This window comes from Acyrthosiphon pisum, chromosome A1 (genome assembly GCF_005508785.2).
Source record: "Acyrthosiphon pisum isolate AL4f chromosome A1, pea_aphid_22Mar2018_4r6ur, whole genome shotgun sequence".
NCBI lineage: Eukaryota > Metazoa > Arthropoda > Insecta > Hemiptera > Aphididae > Acyrthosiphon > Acyrthosiphon pisum.
This window is the reverse complement of record NC_042494.1, coordinates 77,072,289-77,087,215: the sequence shown is the minus strand read 5'-3', so window position 1 is coordinate 77,087,215 and position 14,927 is coordinate 77,072,289. Positions and strand designations below refer to the sequence as shown.

At 28.3% G+C, this 14,927-nt stretch overlaps 1 protein-coding gene across 1 annotated transcript in view; it reads right to left on the bottom strand.

Annotated features, from left to right (window-relative positions):
• The window catches only part of LOC100163716 (disintegrin and metalloproteinase domain-containing protein 10), a 94,379-nt gene that overhangs the window by 40,156 nt on the left and 39,296 nt on the right, over nt 1-14,927 (bottom strand). The window contains exon 3 of the mRNA XM_001945568.5: nt 1,784-1,905. Within this exon, the coding sequence (XP_001945603.2) occupies nt 1,784-1,905 (122 nt within the window). The remainder of the gene's footprint in view (nt 1-1,783; nt 1,906-14,927) is intronic.

Here is a 14,927-nt window from a genome sequence, read left to right as displayed (position 1 = left end):
TGTATCAAAATACTAAGAAAAATATTCTGTTTTGGAATATAAAATTAAAACCCAATGTTGTCATTCAAAAAATTAAAAAACTTAAAAAATATTTAAAAATATAATTTTTTAAGAAAAACATTGTTTTATAAGCGACTTGAAACTATGTAAAAAAATATTTTCAAAAAAATGTACACTTTTTGAAATAATGAGTGTTCAATGATAAAAGAATCACCCGGTATTAAAATTACTTAATTGAATAATATAAGGTGAAGTGGGGTAACTGCAATTTTGAATAGTTCAACTTTAACTGGTGAATTCTCGTAAAATATTTAACTGACAATCATGACTTTTGCAATATATGTATATGGAAGTGTTGGATCTAAATACATACAATGTCAAAATTATGGAATTTTTTTTAAAATCATTTTTACGATTAAAAATTTAAAAAAACAATTTCGCACTTGACCCTTGACCCTTGACCCTTGACAAGGGGTAAGTGCAAAGTGGACTATTTGAAAATATTAAGAACACGGCTATTTAATTGTGGGGAAAGTGCCTAAAACCAAATAAGTTTAGCTATAATACCTACTACGTTTTTAGAGTCGTAATTGTCTAAATAGTTTAGAAATGACGGCAATTTTAAATTTCTAGATTTTTACTATATTTTTGGCACATAGTAAACATTTAATATGTTCTAAAAGAGATTTAAAACATCTCTTCACTTATTTTTTTTTATATATTTCACATTACTCCTCCATTTTTTTTTTTTTTATAGTTTAACAATCAAAATAATTAAAAAAACTTTATTAAACAAATTATGTTTATAATATCTTCTAATTTTTTTGTATATAAGTTAATGTATGTCATATCATGTACTCATGTGGCACTTAACCATAAACGACTGTCGAATTTACCCCGTTGATTATATTACACGGAGAAAGAGCATAATCCGCATCGGAGAATATTATTTATCAAGCACGTAAATATGACCTAAACTAGATATAAAACCACACAACTGACAATTAGAAGCCTCCAAAATAAATTTTAAGTTAAAAAAACCTTGATAATATAAGGCTGCTTTTCAAAACGCGAATGATAATAAAACTTTTAACATCGACACTAATAGCACGAAAACGGAAAAATGTACAGTACATAACAAACATAATATTTGAATCTCCTGCATTTTGTTGTAGGTTAACTTTCATTATTGATATTATGAGTGATAAATTTTATTTTTCTCTCTATAAAATCTGAAATTACACTTACCCTACCCCGGTTAGGCACTTGCTCAACTCCACCTTACTTGAATCGATTAGAATTTTTTTTTAGACAAACATAGTTTATAGATGTATCAATTAATTATAATTCCAGCGTGTGTTTATATATATTAATTATACCTATTAATACCAGGCATATGATACAATATGTTATTCAATAATGGATCATAAAATATAATACTAGGTACCTATACCGCGGTGACGATTCTGACCCGACAACAGAATATGTCGGCGGTTAATTGAAATACTATAATATATGAACAAATAAAACGCGTACCTACAGCCAATTTTATTACACGGGATACGACGTGTATGTGTATTTGTCATTATTTATATTTTATTCGTAAACAATAAACACGGAATCGTCCATGTATAGATTTTTCGCGTAGGCGCGCCGCACCGCACCGATTTATAGACCCGATAAACCTGCGCCTCGCCACCGCCGCGGCCGCCGCAATCGGACCAATACGGATCGGCTTTATTCAAATACGATATATACGCCAAACGGTTTTAATCTTATTTACCTTCCAATGTGCCGACGTAAGCTTTGCCTGGATCAAACGGTATTGGCCGATCTCCCGAGCCCTCGAACACCACGTCGTCAGCGAATAGTTTCTCGTCCGGCGTCAGCAACATTTTGAACGTCCTGCGGAAACAAAAAAAATAAAAAATCACATCTTCAATTTAATTTGACACGAAATTTACCAAGGTATATATTTATATATTTAACGCCGCCGTCGGTATACAACAATATTATGATATGAGGTTGCATATTGCGAAGGTCGTCGTCATCGTAGCAAGTGTCAGATAAAATAAATAATATTATATAGGTATAGGGAAAATATTACGAGAACACACACACATTGATTGATTGAACCCCACGAAATGTAACGATCATCGAGGAGTTATGGAAATCCATCAACAACACTACTATATAGTATAAACACGCCGCGCGGAAACGTCGTTAAAAGATATTTTGCGAATTCCTCGTAAGGTAAATGCGGAAAAAAATACACGTATGAATTTATCTTTTTATATATTTTATAATATATGGTCATACTACCATTACTGCAGTATAAGTTCAGAAAGATCGAATAACATTTTTTGTTGTTGTTGTTGTTATTTATGGGTTTGAAATAATACACGTAAAAAATAAAACGCTCTTTTAAAAATACGCTTAAAAATAGTATAGTTTGATACCTACACGCAGTAAAAGAGGTAAACAACTTTACAGCATTTTTCACAGCACAATGCAGTATTTTGTGTATTTACCTTTTTTTTTGTAGTTATTGCTTTGTTCTTTTACGAAGCTCAAAAAGCAATAAAATTACAAGTTATATGTTTGTTCAATTTTCTCGATGGATTATATATATTTGGATAAAGGCATTTAGAACTATACGCATGGAACATGAATGGGTATGTAAACACGAAAGAAGGTCTGATAGAAAATATTGAGTTGTATAATGTGTTTATATATTGTGTATATAGATAGGAACTATTTTTCCAATTTAATACATCGGATAAATATGCAACCGTAAACGCATTTTCTACACTTTTTTTAAGCTCCAGGTAGACTATTTGAAACTTATAAGCAATATAATTTTATCGAATATTGAACAAATATAATATTATACGAGTTGAATATATTATAGACAGAAAATCAGTGAACTTTATCTATAGAATAAAATATGTTCTTTGTACGTTCTATTTCTCCTACATGACATGATATTATAATATATTGGTTCAACAATGTTATTTTATTAAACTATTACTACATTTATGATCCAATAACATTTTTAATATTTGTTTACAACTAAATAGAAATATCAATATACCTAATAATATATTTATTTAATTTTATATAAAATATTGAGTTTATTTTATTGTATTTCCAAAACAAAATGCTACTAAAACCTATACAATATAATAATGTATTGTATTACATACCAGATTGTAAAACTAACATTTTACTTTTATTTTCCGTAACCTAATAAAATCTCATATGATGCTTTTGTGCCTGTCGCCTGAACAAATTCAATTCAAGATCTCAATTCCAATCACGGTGAATATTAGATACGCGTGTGTATCTTGTATGTTATTATAGGTATATCGAATAATATTATACTCACATAACATAATATAATGGCAATAAATGGCATTGTAAAATATTATCATAACTCATAAGTAAATAATAAAGCTGTAGCCTGTAACCTGTATATACATTGAATTACGTTAAAAATAAGATATTAATTTGCATAGTATTTCACACCTTTATCCACATACTTTATACGCTCACATAATGTATATTATAATCGTAAGTGAACGAAAATTGCATATTATTACCTCACTTTATAGCATGTTGTGGCATTTGTAGACAATAGCCGGGAACGAAGTCGAATGTAGAGCTATAATAACAGTAGTATATTTAATGGAAAAAAAATCAAAGAACATAAACCGCCTTGTCGTAAACGGTAAACGCAGTATTTAATAATCACTTTTTTAAACGATTTATGATTTTATTGGTAAACATGAGTATAGTTATACTGTAACCGTTTTATAAATTGCCAGTTTGTCGTAACGATTTTTTTTTCAGTATTTATTTAAAAGTTACTATACAATAATAACTGGTTACTGGTTAGTTGACTCAATAATCGAAATTAAATCCAATACAAATTTTATGAGTAATAGTACAGAATTATGTTTGCTGCGTCAATCCGCAATAAAAGGAAGATTTATTATTTATGAAGAACACACGTGTAATATAGCCAATAGTTACTGGTAAAACGATTTAAGAGGAATCTACGATTATTGTAAAAATGGTTCTGCTCGGTGGCTGATATAATATCATCAATATCGGACGCCTGACCTATATATCGGAAAATGAAAAATTAGAACGGCTTCGGAAGGAAGCCAAATAACTAGTGCGTTGTTGAGGTGAATTTGAATATGGAGCACGCATCGTAATCTTAATATACATACTGTAAGGGCATATTATTATTGTTGTTATTATCGTTGTTATTAAAGCGTACACCCGTGCATATTTTAATCGTCGGCATAACAATAAAAGGAAATAATTAGAAAAATAAAAAATAATAATAATACATGGTCCACACGCATCGCTCGACCATATTTTTATCACCAACACAACAACAAAAGGAAATAATTATAAAAATCTATAATAATAATAATAATAATAATAATAATAATAATAATAATAATGTGCTCTTCTAGACAATATTATTATATATAATATTTGTCGAACGATTGGACAAAGAGATCGGTGAACGACCTTCTAGTTTTGAAACAATGAAGTACAGTCGTGACGTCATTAGCATGGTATCATTTTTATATGAAACCTTCGATACCTACCTATATCCACGTTATATTATATTGTTCTGGTTTTAGCGAGAACTGCAGTATGAATAGGACATCGTGGAATGAGAACGAACCGTATAGGTTTAGCCGGTATATAGGTAGTGTTGTCATCGGTATTATATATTTTGTGTTGAGTTCGTTTTCATTTGTTACCGACGTTGTGGAAAGAAAATAATAATAATATACAGCGGAGACCTCTACTACAATAATTTACTACGGCGCAAGACCAGTAACATTCACTTCCTTATTGGAAAACTGTTGGTCGTATTTATTTTCGTTTTTGTTTATCGCACATGATAAGTCTATTATTGCGCCAGTCAAACAATAAATTGTGTAATATTGTTTGTACGTATACGAGTATATATTTATATAGACAGTGGCATAGTACTTTATAGTGTAGGTACCTATATAAGAAATAACCGGATACTATCATTTTGTACCAATTTTGAGTTTATGTAATTATTATAATATCATGGATGTGCATCGTCCTACTATTATTATGCTGTTTGATTATTTAATATACGTAATGTTACTATTAATTAACATGCCCGATAAGAAAAAAAAATAAGATATTTTATGTTACACTTAAACACCCGAAACAAGAAATGTTAACTGTAGAGTATCACGACAAGTGATAAAAAAACATTAATGTTTCGAATAATAGAATTAAAGTTACAAATCTAATATGAAAGGAAATTAACACACTTGATCACTGCAGATTGATATTGCATAAATTATAGTCCTTCGTGACCGTATCAAAATAAATATATTCATGAGAAAAAATGTATAAAAGTGTATAGGTACATATTTTATAATTACCTACTTTTTTTTCGAGGACACGTTATATGAATGAAAATATCTTAAAATGTGAAAGTACACGTAGTAAGCGGATAAATATTTTTATTGTAATGAACTATTAACGTGAAAATAGGTAGAATCGATAATCGATTGTTATCGAGGATATGAATATATGTATTATATATTATTATGTACCTACTGCCTTTATCTACAGTTGCAGCGTGCGCAGAATTTCAGTTTGGTTAAGTTTTTAGCTAAGATTATTTAACAAACCCGTTGGGGGAGGGTTCATCCCTATACCACAGCACTAACTAGAATATAATTAATAACACCAAAATTAAAATTAAAAAATTATTTCATATGCTTATTCTTATATTTCTTTTAACTCTATCTTGTATTTAATCTGGAAAAATAACATTCTAAAAGTAATGATTATAACATAATCAACATTCAATAAATCCAAAAAGTAAAACAATTAATAATAGATCATACAATATTAACAGATAGTATGTAATTTATAGTTGTTCAAAATTCAAACAAAAACAACCTTTTAATTATATTCACATTATTTTTTGCTGAACAATTTTATATTATGGTTACAAATTACAACAAATTATAAAGTTACTCTCAAATTTCGTCTACGATTAGAGTAGTGATCTGGAGCCGCAATAAACGTGGTAATAATTATTGATAAAGCGATTACGGCAGACGCGTTAGCAATGTTTTTTTTATCAGCCAAAATAAAAACCGAAACTTAAATACTCAGTTTTATTGCAATTTCACAATTTATTTTATTCCTATTGAAAATTATTAACAATATTGAACAGTATCTGTGAATTTAATATCAACTATGATAGTCAATTAGATATTTTATAGGAGTACCTATGAAGGGAAGGGTACAGGGCCGGATTGATCAGACGAGCTACCGAGAAAATCTCGGTGAGCCGCTTGAAGTTTGGGCTGGTCCTGTGAGTGTGAGTGAAAATAAATTCATGCTAAAATATGGTTGTCCACCTATAAGCTCGTAATAATTATAGACGTAATTTTGGGCCACTGAGTATGTAAATGGGCCGCTTATAGAAGTGAAAATCTCGATGGGCCGATATATACCAATCCGGCCCTGGAAGGGTAAGACTTAGAACCTGTGAAACTTACACGTATCTATACGTACTCTACTACCTATATATCTTACCTAATACCTATGTATATTATATAGGTACAACTGTGAATAATTCAGTATTATCTTTCTATTAACATATAAAACCATAATAAACACTTTGAAGACATTTTAACATATTGTGTTTTATCACTATTTTGACATCAATGACGGTACCTAATACTCTTGACATTTAAATTATAAGATGACCTTTGACGAAAATCCATTTTAAGCGACATTTAAAGAAAACAAAACCCTTTTTCAAACTTGATAATATTACGTAAGCACAAATTCCACAGGCATATTATTACAGCGTGAACTTTATACATTTTGTTCTATTTTATATAAATATGTAAGTACCCATATTTTTTATAAATATGCGTAGGTAGAAAATACACATAATAAGGAACAGTTGAAGAAACTAGTTGACATTGGAAAAACTAAATGGCGTGTATTTGTATGACGATACTTGATCTAAACACCATGTGTTTTTGGTTTAATCACTTCATTAGTTATATTTTCTTATAACATTTGTTCATACATGATAATATTATAAGTATAGTAAATAAAAATACAATATATGGTATAGCCAATATTATATGGTACCTACTTTTTAAACATTATTTAGACAAGACACGTTTTTATTCGTCATCGGTACATTATATAACACATTTAATTTACTTGGACATATTGTGGTCAGTGGGAGTCTAATTTATTAAAACGTATGGTTAAATAATATCAAATTATAATTAAAGATATAGATGTACTACGATATTATTAATAACGCGTTGAACATGTGACAATAAATGAATATATGATGAATTTTATTCTTTTATTAGTCGATAGTTAAGCTACATAAAATAGAATAATATATAATATTGTTATTTATATTCTGTTCTATATTACAAATATTAATTTGATAGCTCCAAACAATAATGTTTGACGTTTGTTATCATATTTAAAATCATAATAGATGCCTACAAAAATTCAAGCAGGGTTAACCTTCGAGATGACGTAGGATCAATCAACTACGACCCTGGGGCTACATTTCTTATTAATTTTCTTTTCATCCGTAAACAATGAATCATAAAGAATATTATATCATTATTAAAGTTGGGGGGGGGGGGGGGGTAAATCATATAAGTTTAAATATAAAATATGATTAATAGTTGTATATATAATATTATTAACATTTGCGTGTGTAGGAAGGGGGCAGGATTACCTGGGCATCTCCTAACTTTTTGTATTTAAAACCCTAAAAGTTAAAAACCTGGGCTCGTATTTTACTTGTGTCGTTTACTAAATAAAATGTAATTTTATCTAAAATATGTTATTATACATTATATACATTATACAAAGAATAAAAATAAATTAAATTATTAATACCTAATCATTAATGGTAATTTACTTGACTTAGGAGTGGGCCTAAATAAATAATGGACCCAAAAGTCAAAAATACTGTAATAGGTATCACCAGAAATTTAGGTCTGCGCCGCCTATGATTATTATAGAATATAATATAGGTACACTTATAGTTTATAATATTGTGTTCAAATTATTGTTACATTTAATAACTGTACGTTACTCTTGAACTCATGAAGAGAGGTTGACTGAAGTATAACCCTAAAAGGGTTAAATTGGGTCAACAAGCATGCGAGTAGATAAAACATTCGTGAGGGTTGTCCAAATTTTTATGAAATTAATTGAAAGAAAAATAAAGTGTACAACGTTAGCAATATTATAATCTTGTTCAAAGTTAACACGAAAAAATAATTAATTATTACTTATATATATTATACCCAATACCCATATAAGCAAATCAATAAATCTACAGGTCACGAGGTACTCCATAAAGTATGGATACAAACAAGTCCTATTTCAATTTCCACATACCGAATTTTTATTTAATTGTTTACTTTTTTAACCAGTTATAATATAACCAATACTATAATATTTGGGTGATCTGTCCACACTCAAAATTTCGAAGTTTCAAATTTTTGAAAAAATTATTTGCAAATAATTTAGTGTCATTTCAACTCAAAAGTTTAGGAAAAAATTATATTTTAACAATTTTTCAAGTCTTTAATTTTTTGAATGGAAATATTCCTATTCTATTAGGTTCTGAGCGGAGCAAAAGAATATTATAATTTAAAAAAATGATGTGTTATTTTTTTTTCTGTCATCAACATTTGGGTAGTAAAAAATGTTCCGATTTTCGAGATCAGCATCTTTTCTGATAGAAAAGTGGATTTAGTTGGTACTTTTGGGTGGTAGGTCAAAATTGAAAATTCCAAGTAGTTTTAGAAAGCGTCGAGAAAAACAAAAAACAAGTGAAAAGAAGTGGTAATTTTTTGTTTAACTTAAAACTAACAACCGCAGACCTTTAAAGTTTTCACCAAATATTTATATTGACATGTTCAATGAAGGGAAATATTTTGAATCTTTTGGAGCTATTTATAGCCTTAAGAAATTTTTTGAATTATGCTTGATAAACTTTTTCGCTTAATAAAAAAGCTTGAAAATTTGATGCAGGTTCCTTATGAGTTTGAAAATATTAAAGATATATGGGCATGATAATTTTTCATAGCTACATTAGAAATTTTTATAGAAGGTTTCCAACAAGTTTTATTACCTCTATCAAAAAGAAAAAGTTTCACCGGTATTACACTATTTATAGCCATGAAATATTTTAAATTTTTTTAAATTTTTTTTTTAACTTTTAAATTTGATTATTTATACAAGTATGCTAGGCTGACACGACGTCTCCGCTTACAACCAAATTTATATTAAAATCTATTTGTACTTATTTCCTTGATTCATAATATTTAATTATTGCTTATAATATGTTTATTATATTATAAGTGTATTAAATGCCTATGGCATTTAACTAAAATAATTTTATCATAATTTTTGTTGTATAATTTTTTGAAGGGAATAAAATATTTAAACACTCTTAAATCTAATTTAACATAAATTAAACTGTAATTCTCCACCGTGTATGTACAGTACCGTTGCTACAGACATTTTATTATTAAAAGAAAAAGCATGGAGCGGTATTAATAACGACATCAGAGAAGTTGAAGAGGTATTTATTTTAATGGCACCTGTCGCGGCAACGATGGTAGTGGGGTCGACGAAAAGACAACATCCGAAAGACAAATAAAATTTGCAAGTATAATCATTATTTGCTAACGATGTAGCGCTAAAAAGTTGCATGGAAAATTGTTCACTCCTCTCGCAATAACCCAAGGGCTTAGATACTTTTCTTTGAGTTCTTTAGAGATTTAATCGTTTCCTACCATAACGATCAACCGCAGCATCGCCAGCATCACCACTCAACATGAATCACCCAGCGTAATTAAAAGGTAACCTTTCAACTTTTCTTTATTCCAATTACGGCATTCAAGTTTCACCTCGGAATTGTTCATCTTCAACCAACCTTTACTTCGGTGAAATCCAGTAGACATCCCATTGACTTCGATCAAAAACTCACAATCTACATGCAACCATGGTTCATGTGAAAATGTATACGTTGAGTTTACAAAAAAAATATATAACGACTGAAATAGAGAGTATGGGAGTCAGAAAAAGTGTGATATGTATAGGTACCTTTAAAAACTTGGAGATGTTAAAAATTCGTAACGTGCATTGGAATTATTTAAAATGTACAAAACTACCTACGCATGCAATAAAAACCATTAATACAGTTAATATTAAAACTAATTTAACAATACGAAAATTTTATAATTTTAAAATAATTTGTAACATATTAAAAATGAACGTGCTTTAATAAAAAAATAAAAAAAAAAATCCTTTATAAATTCAGAGTATGAACTTAAACAAGTAAAATACTAAAATGTATTTCAATGTGATGTTAATGTACAACATTATAATTATAATTAATAATAAACAAAACTTGAACGGGTACTTAGGTTCAGAAGTTTGTAATAAACGCAGTACCATTAGAATCATGAAAGCAATAATGGCAACATTGGAAGAATTGCTGAAAACTATTCATAATTTTTACAATTGCACTTATTTTTACAATATGCACACAACAGTTTTTCAAGAATTAATTTTTACAATTTCCAACGAATAAAGAAGAAAATAAATGTTACGGAAATAACGTTTTCAGAGCGTCTACGTAAGTACAATGTATATTGTAGTTTCGCCCACGCACTATTCAAAATGTAATAAAATATATTTTAAAAATACATTAGACTAATGCTTTTAAATTGCAAGTCCCTGTGTTCACGATACATATATAATATTGACGGATGAGCAAGACGATTATGTGTGTACACTGTACAATACAACTGTGTACGTATGCTGTTAAATAATATATACCTATATAGTATATATATATAGTGTGTCATGTTTTGTTCCAGTGGATGAACATTGAATACGAAATGAAAAGTCAATTTATTATTTTCATAAATTTATTGTTTCAACGCTTCAAAATATGGCATTTGTTATAATACATACATAATTTAATAAGAAATATATTTAGGAAGATAGTACCTATGTTATATTTTAAGTGTCAAAAATTATTTCATACAAATTATCATAAAATCAGTCAAACTTAAGGTTACATTATATAAATGTCACTGTGGAGGAAAAATATGTGTCAAACAAAATTATTTCTATAATATATTTTCAGCTTAGAATTATTAATTTTTTATTAACTATAATTATTAATTTCCGAAAAATATGTATTGGATATACTACTTGATTGAAAGTTACCTAGTAGAAAACAAAATGAATCTTTTATAGGTACCAATATTAAAAAAAAGCTCTTATTTTAATAATTTGCCTTCAACAGTATTCATAATTGTAATGGAAAACGGAAAAAATATGAATATTTTTATCATGAGATGGTGAAAAAAATGTACCTATACATAATTTATTATACATATTATGTTCAATTTTTGGGCCCCCACACGAACATATTCAGTGGGGCCCATTATCTTCTTGAAGAATAAATAAAAAAAAAAAATTATGGCATATATTCCCTTAGTATAGTTGTAAACTCACAACTTATTAATTTAATATTTTGAACCTTCATTACATAACAACTATGATAGCTCCAATGAATAATAAAAAATGAAAAATAAATGTAGGTATGTTATATTTCACAGGACAACGTATTCAAATTATTCAATAATATTTATTTAAAAATAAAGATAATGTGTAATGTATAATGTTATCATTATATTATGTACAATGTTTACATACGTAAGTAAAATCAGTACATAATATAAAACTTATACCATATCATAATAAAACATTAAACCTACATTTTAATTTTTGATCTCCAATTATTGTAAAACTGTGATAATTTCATAAGTTAAAATAATATTTAGATACAAATATCATAATATTTAACCAAAATAATGTGGATGACGCTTATTAATGTCAAATTAGTTGTGTTCACGTTTAAAGTTTTTTTGTTTGTCATTTAGAATAAATTAATAATTATATTATAAACGTACTACCAATATACATTTTTTCCAAAAATAAAAACTAGAAAAAAAGATTGTTTTCTTTATTTGAAAAAAAAACACTCAGCTACGAAAAATGGGTTTTATATAAGTAAAGAATATTGTAGTTTTTAATTCAGAAAATCTATTATAATGATTGTATCCTTAATTTGAATAATTAGAAAATTACTGATGATGACAATATTGACTGTCAAATTAAATAATTTTGTTAATATTTTATAACAGAAACTTGTTCCACTCTAAAACTTTTCTGTAATAAATATATACCTTCACAGGACGATTTTTGGGGACGAACATACAATTCGTATAATGTATATCATTATATTACAGTGGTCTGTATTTTTAGATTACCGCAATACTACGATCCTATGATTATTAAGAATAACATGACACAAAATAATTAGAACAAAACTGTCGTGGGTGACCTAGTCACAGTTTTGATGAACTGTTTCCGTCACGGTAATAGGATACCGTCTATGTCTTCTCTGTATTTAGTGGTTTATTGGAATATTCTATTAACGGGTTGGTCGTGAAAAAAATACTACCGTTTTAATTTTGGCTAAAACTGCTGTAAATATATTTTACGGCTTCTAGCTAAGCTGCGGGTATTAAATTAGGTATTTGTTACATTGTAGAACTCATTATGTATAACCACTAAAATGGAATTCAACCGACAATATTTACAATGTTGATTCGAGTCAACAGTGTATTATAATAACAAGTTATAAACAAATATTAAAATTAATTATGTATTATAAGAAAAAAAACGGAGTTTAAAGTATACTAAAAATTTAATATTTTTGATTTTATAGAATGAACACTCTAAAGCATTTTTAAATTTGACTTCAAAGTTAATATGAATATAACCTTCATAAAAAAATTCAATCGTACACCAAATAATTTGTTTTGTTATTTAATTCACAAAAAAGTCTGGCGAATATTTAAAACATAAATCTACTTTTTGTTTCAAATTATTTAAGTTTTATCATGAATTTAGACCAAATTTTCGTTATTATTATAATATTATTTTATTATTATTTTTTTTTTATATAAAACTTATCCTATTATAACGAACTTGGATTATTTCAAATGGTAATATTTCATAATTTAATTGCACAGTATATTATTGATTATAATTTATAATCTAAAATTTATTTCGAAAAAAACTTTTCATCATAACTTTTTATAAATTACTAACTTTATGTCTTTATTCTATTTTTATAAGTAGATAACAATCAGAGTTTTATAACATTATTGATTTGTTGAACAATTTTTTCATTTTCATTTATGTTTGTTGCTATGTCATAATAATAATTATGTTAATGGCGTTGAAAATTAGTATACACAGGTACTAATTATCAATATTAAATTGTTCGGCATGGTTTTTGAATAATTATGGTCCGTTTAAGGCCATCGATTTTACTGAATATTGCTCGTTGAGAACTAATTTCACAGAATGGGAGATGACTAATAACAATACAGTACCTCGAAAAGTTGGGAGCGGCGTCCCTTTAACGCGTGCACACGCCTAAGGCTATACCGGAGGGAACGATAAGGAGGAGTGTAAGACGAGGAATTACGAGGAGAAAGAGAATAATAATCAGTATGCGGACGCTATAACAACCAGCGTTGCGACGGAGATGCAGGGAAACTTGTGCGAGGGCGCGGTTGAAAAACCCTGATTATCAGGAGGAATAAAACAACTGCTATGTTGTTAAAGAAGGAACCAAAATAATAACTACCGAGACTCGCGGAGACCTGACTGAGTTTTGATAGTATTATAATCCACACTAGCCTTTTTATTTATTTATTTTTATGTAATTGACACCGTTGGCACGACTAAGCTGGTAGGTAGTTGGGTGGTGGCTGGGTGGCTAGTCCGTTAACACCCTGGAAAATTGGCTAAATTAATGTATCATTTAAAGTTACCAATTTTTCAAACCATTGGTCTAACCGTGACCGAAAACCCGGTAATGCATCCGCAAACGGCTATACATATTACACATACACGGTACACTCAAATTACGTAAGCATATTATATGAAAATAAGTAGGTAATTTAATTCAGTTTTGAAATTTCCCAACGGATAGAAGCCGTCATATGTTTTAAATATTCACATTCCTCTGAATTTATGAGATAACTTTTAATCGAGAAAATGTGCAAATACAAGTTCTGGTAGGATAACATTTAATTAATTAAATCGACTAGGTAGGTACAATAAATCAGTATATATTTTACCACGGAAGCATGAATTAGTGCGCTCTGTAGACATTCGGACACACGTATTTTAGATTCTGAGTGGAATGATGAATGTATTGATTTTACAATGATGTGTTTGTTTTTTTTTTGTATCTGTTGTATCATCACCTTTTAGGACACTAAAAGTGCTTCGATTTTCTTCAACAGTATCTTTTCTGATAGGAAAGTGAATCTAGTTGGTATTTTGGGGGGGTGTCAAAAGTAAAATTTTTCCAGTAGTTTTCAAAAGCGCCGTGAAAAACAAAAGAAAAATTAAGGAAAAACGGGAATTTTTATGCAAAATCTGTTTTCGAGAAAATTGATTTTGGTTTTTGGTGTAACTTTAAATTGAATGACCGTAGATACATGAAATTTTCACTGGTTGTTTATATTTCCATTTTCTATACATGATAAAATTTTCAAAATATTTTGATTTGTATTGAACTGGTTAGGAACGTTTTCATTTTCCAATATTTTTCGTTTTTTTTTCTATGAATGTCAATAAAACTTTATTTGTTAAGTAAAAATACTTGAACATTTAATACAAGGCTCCTACTATATTGTTACAATGACATTTGAAAAATATTAGAAATCCTTAGT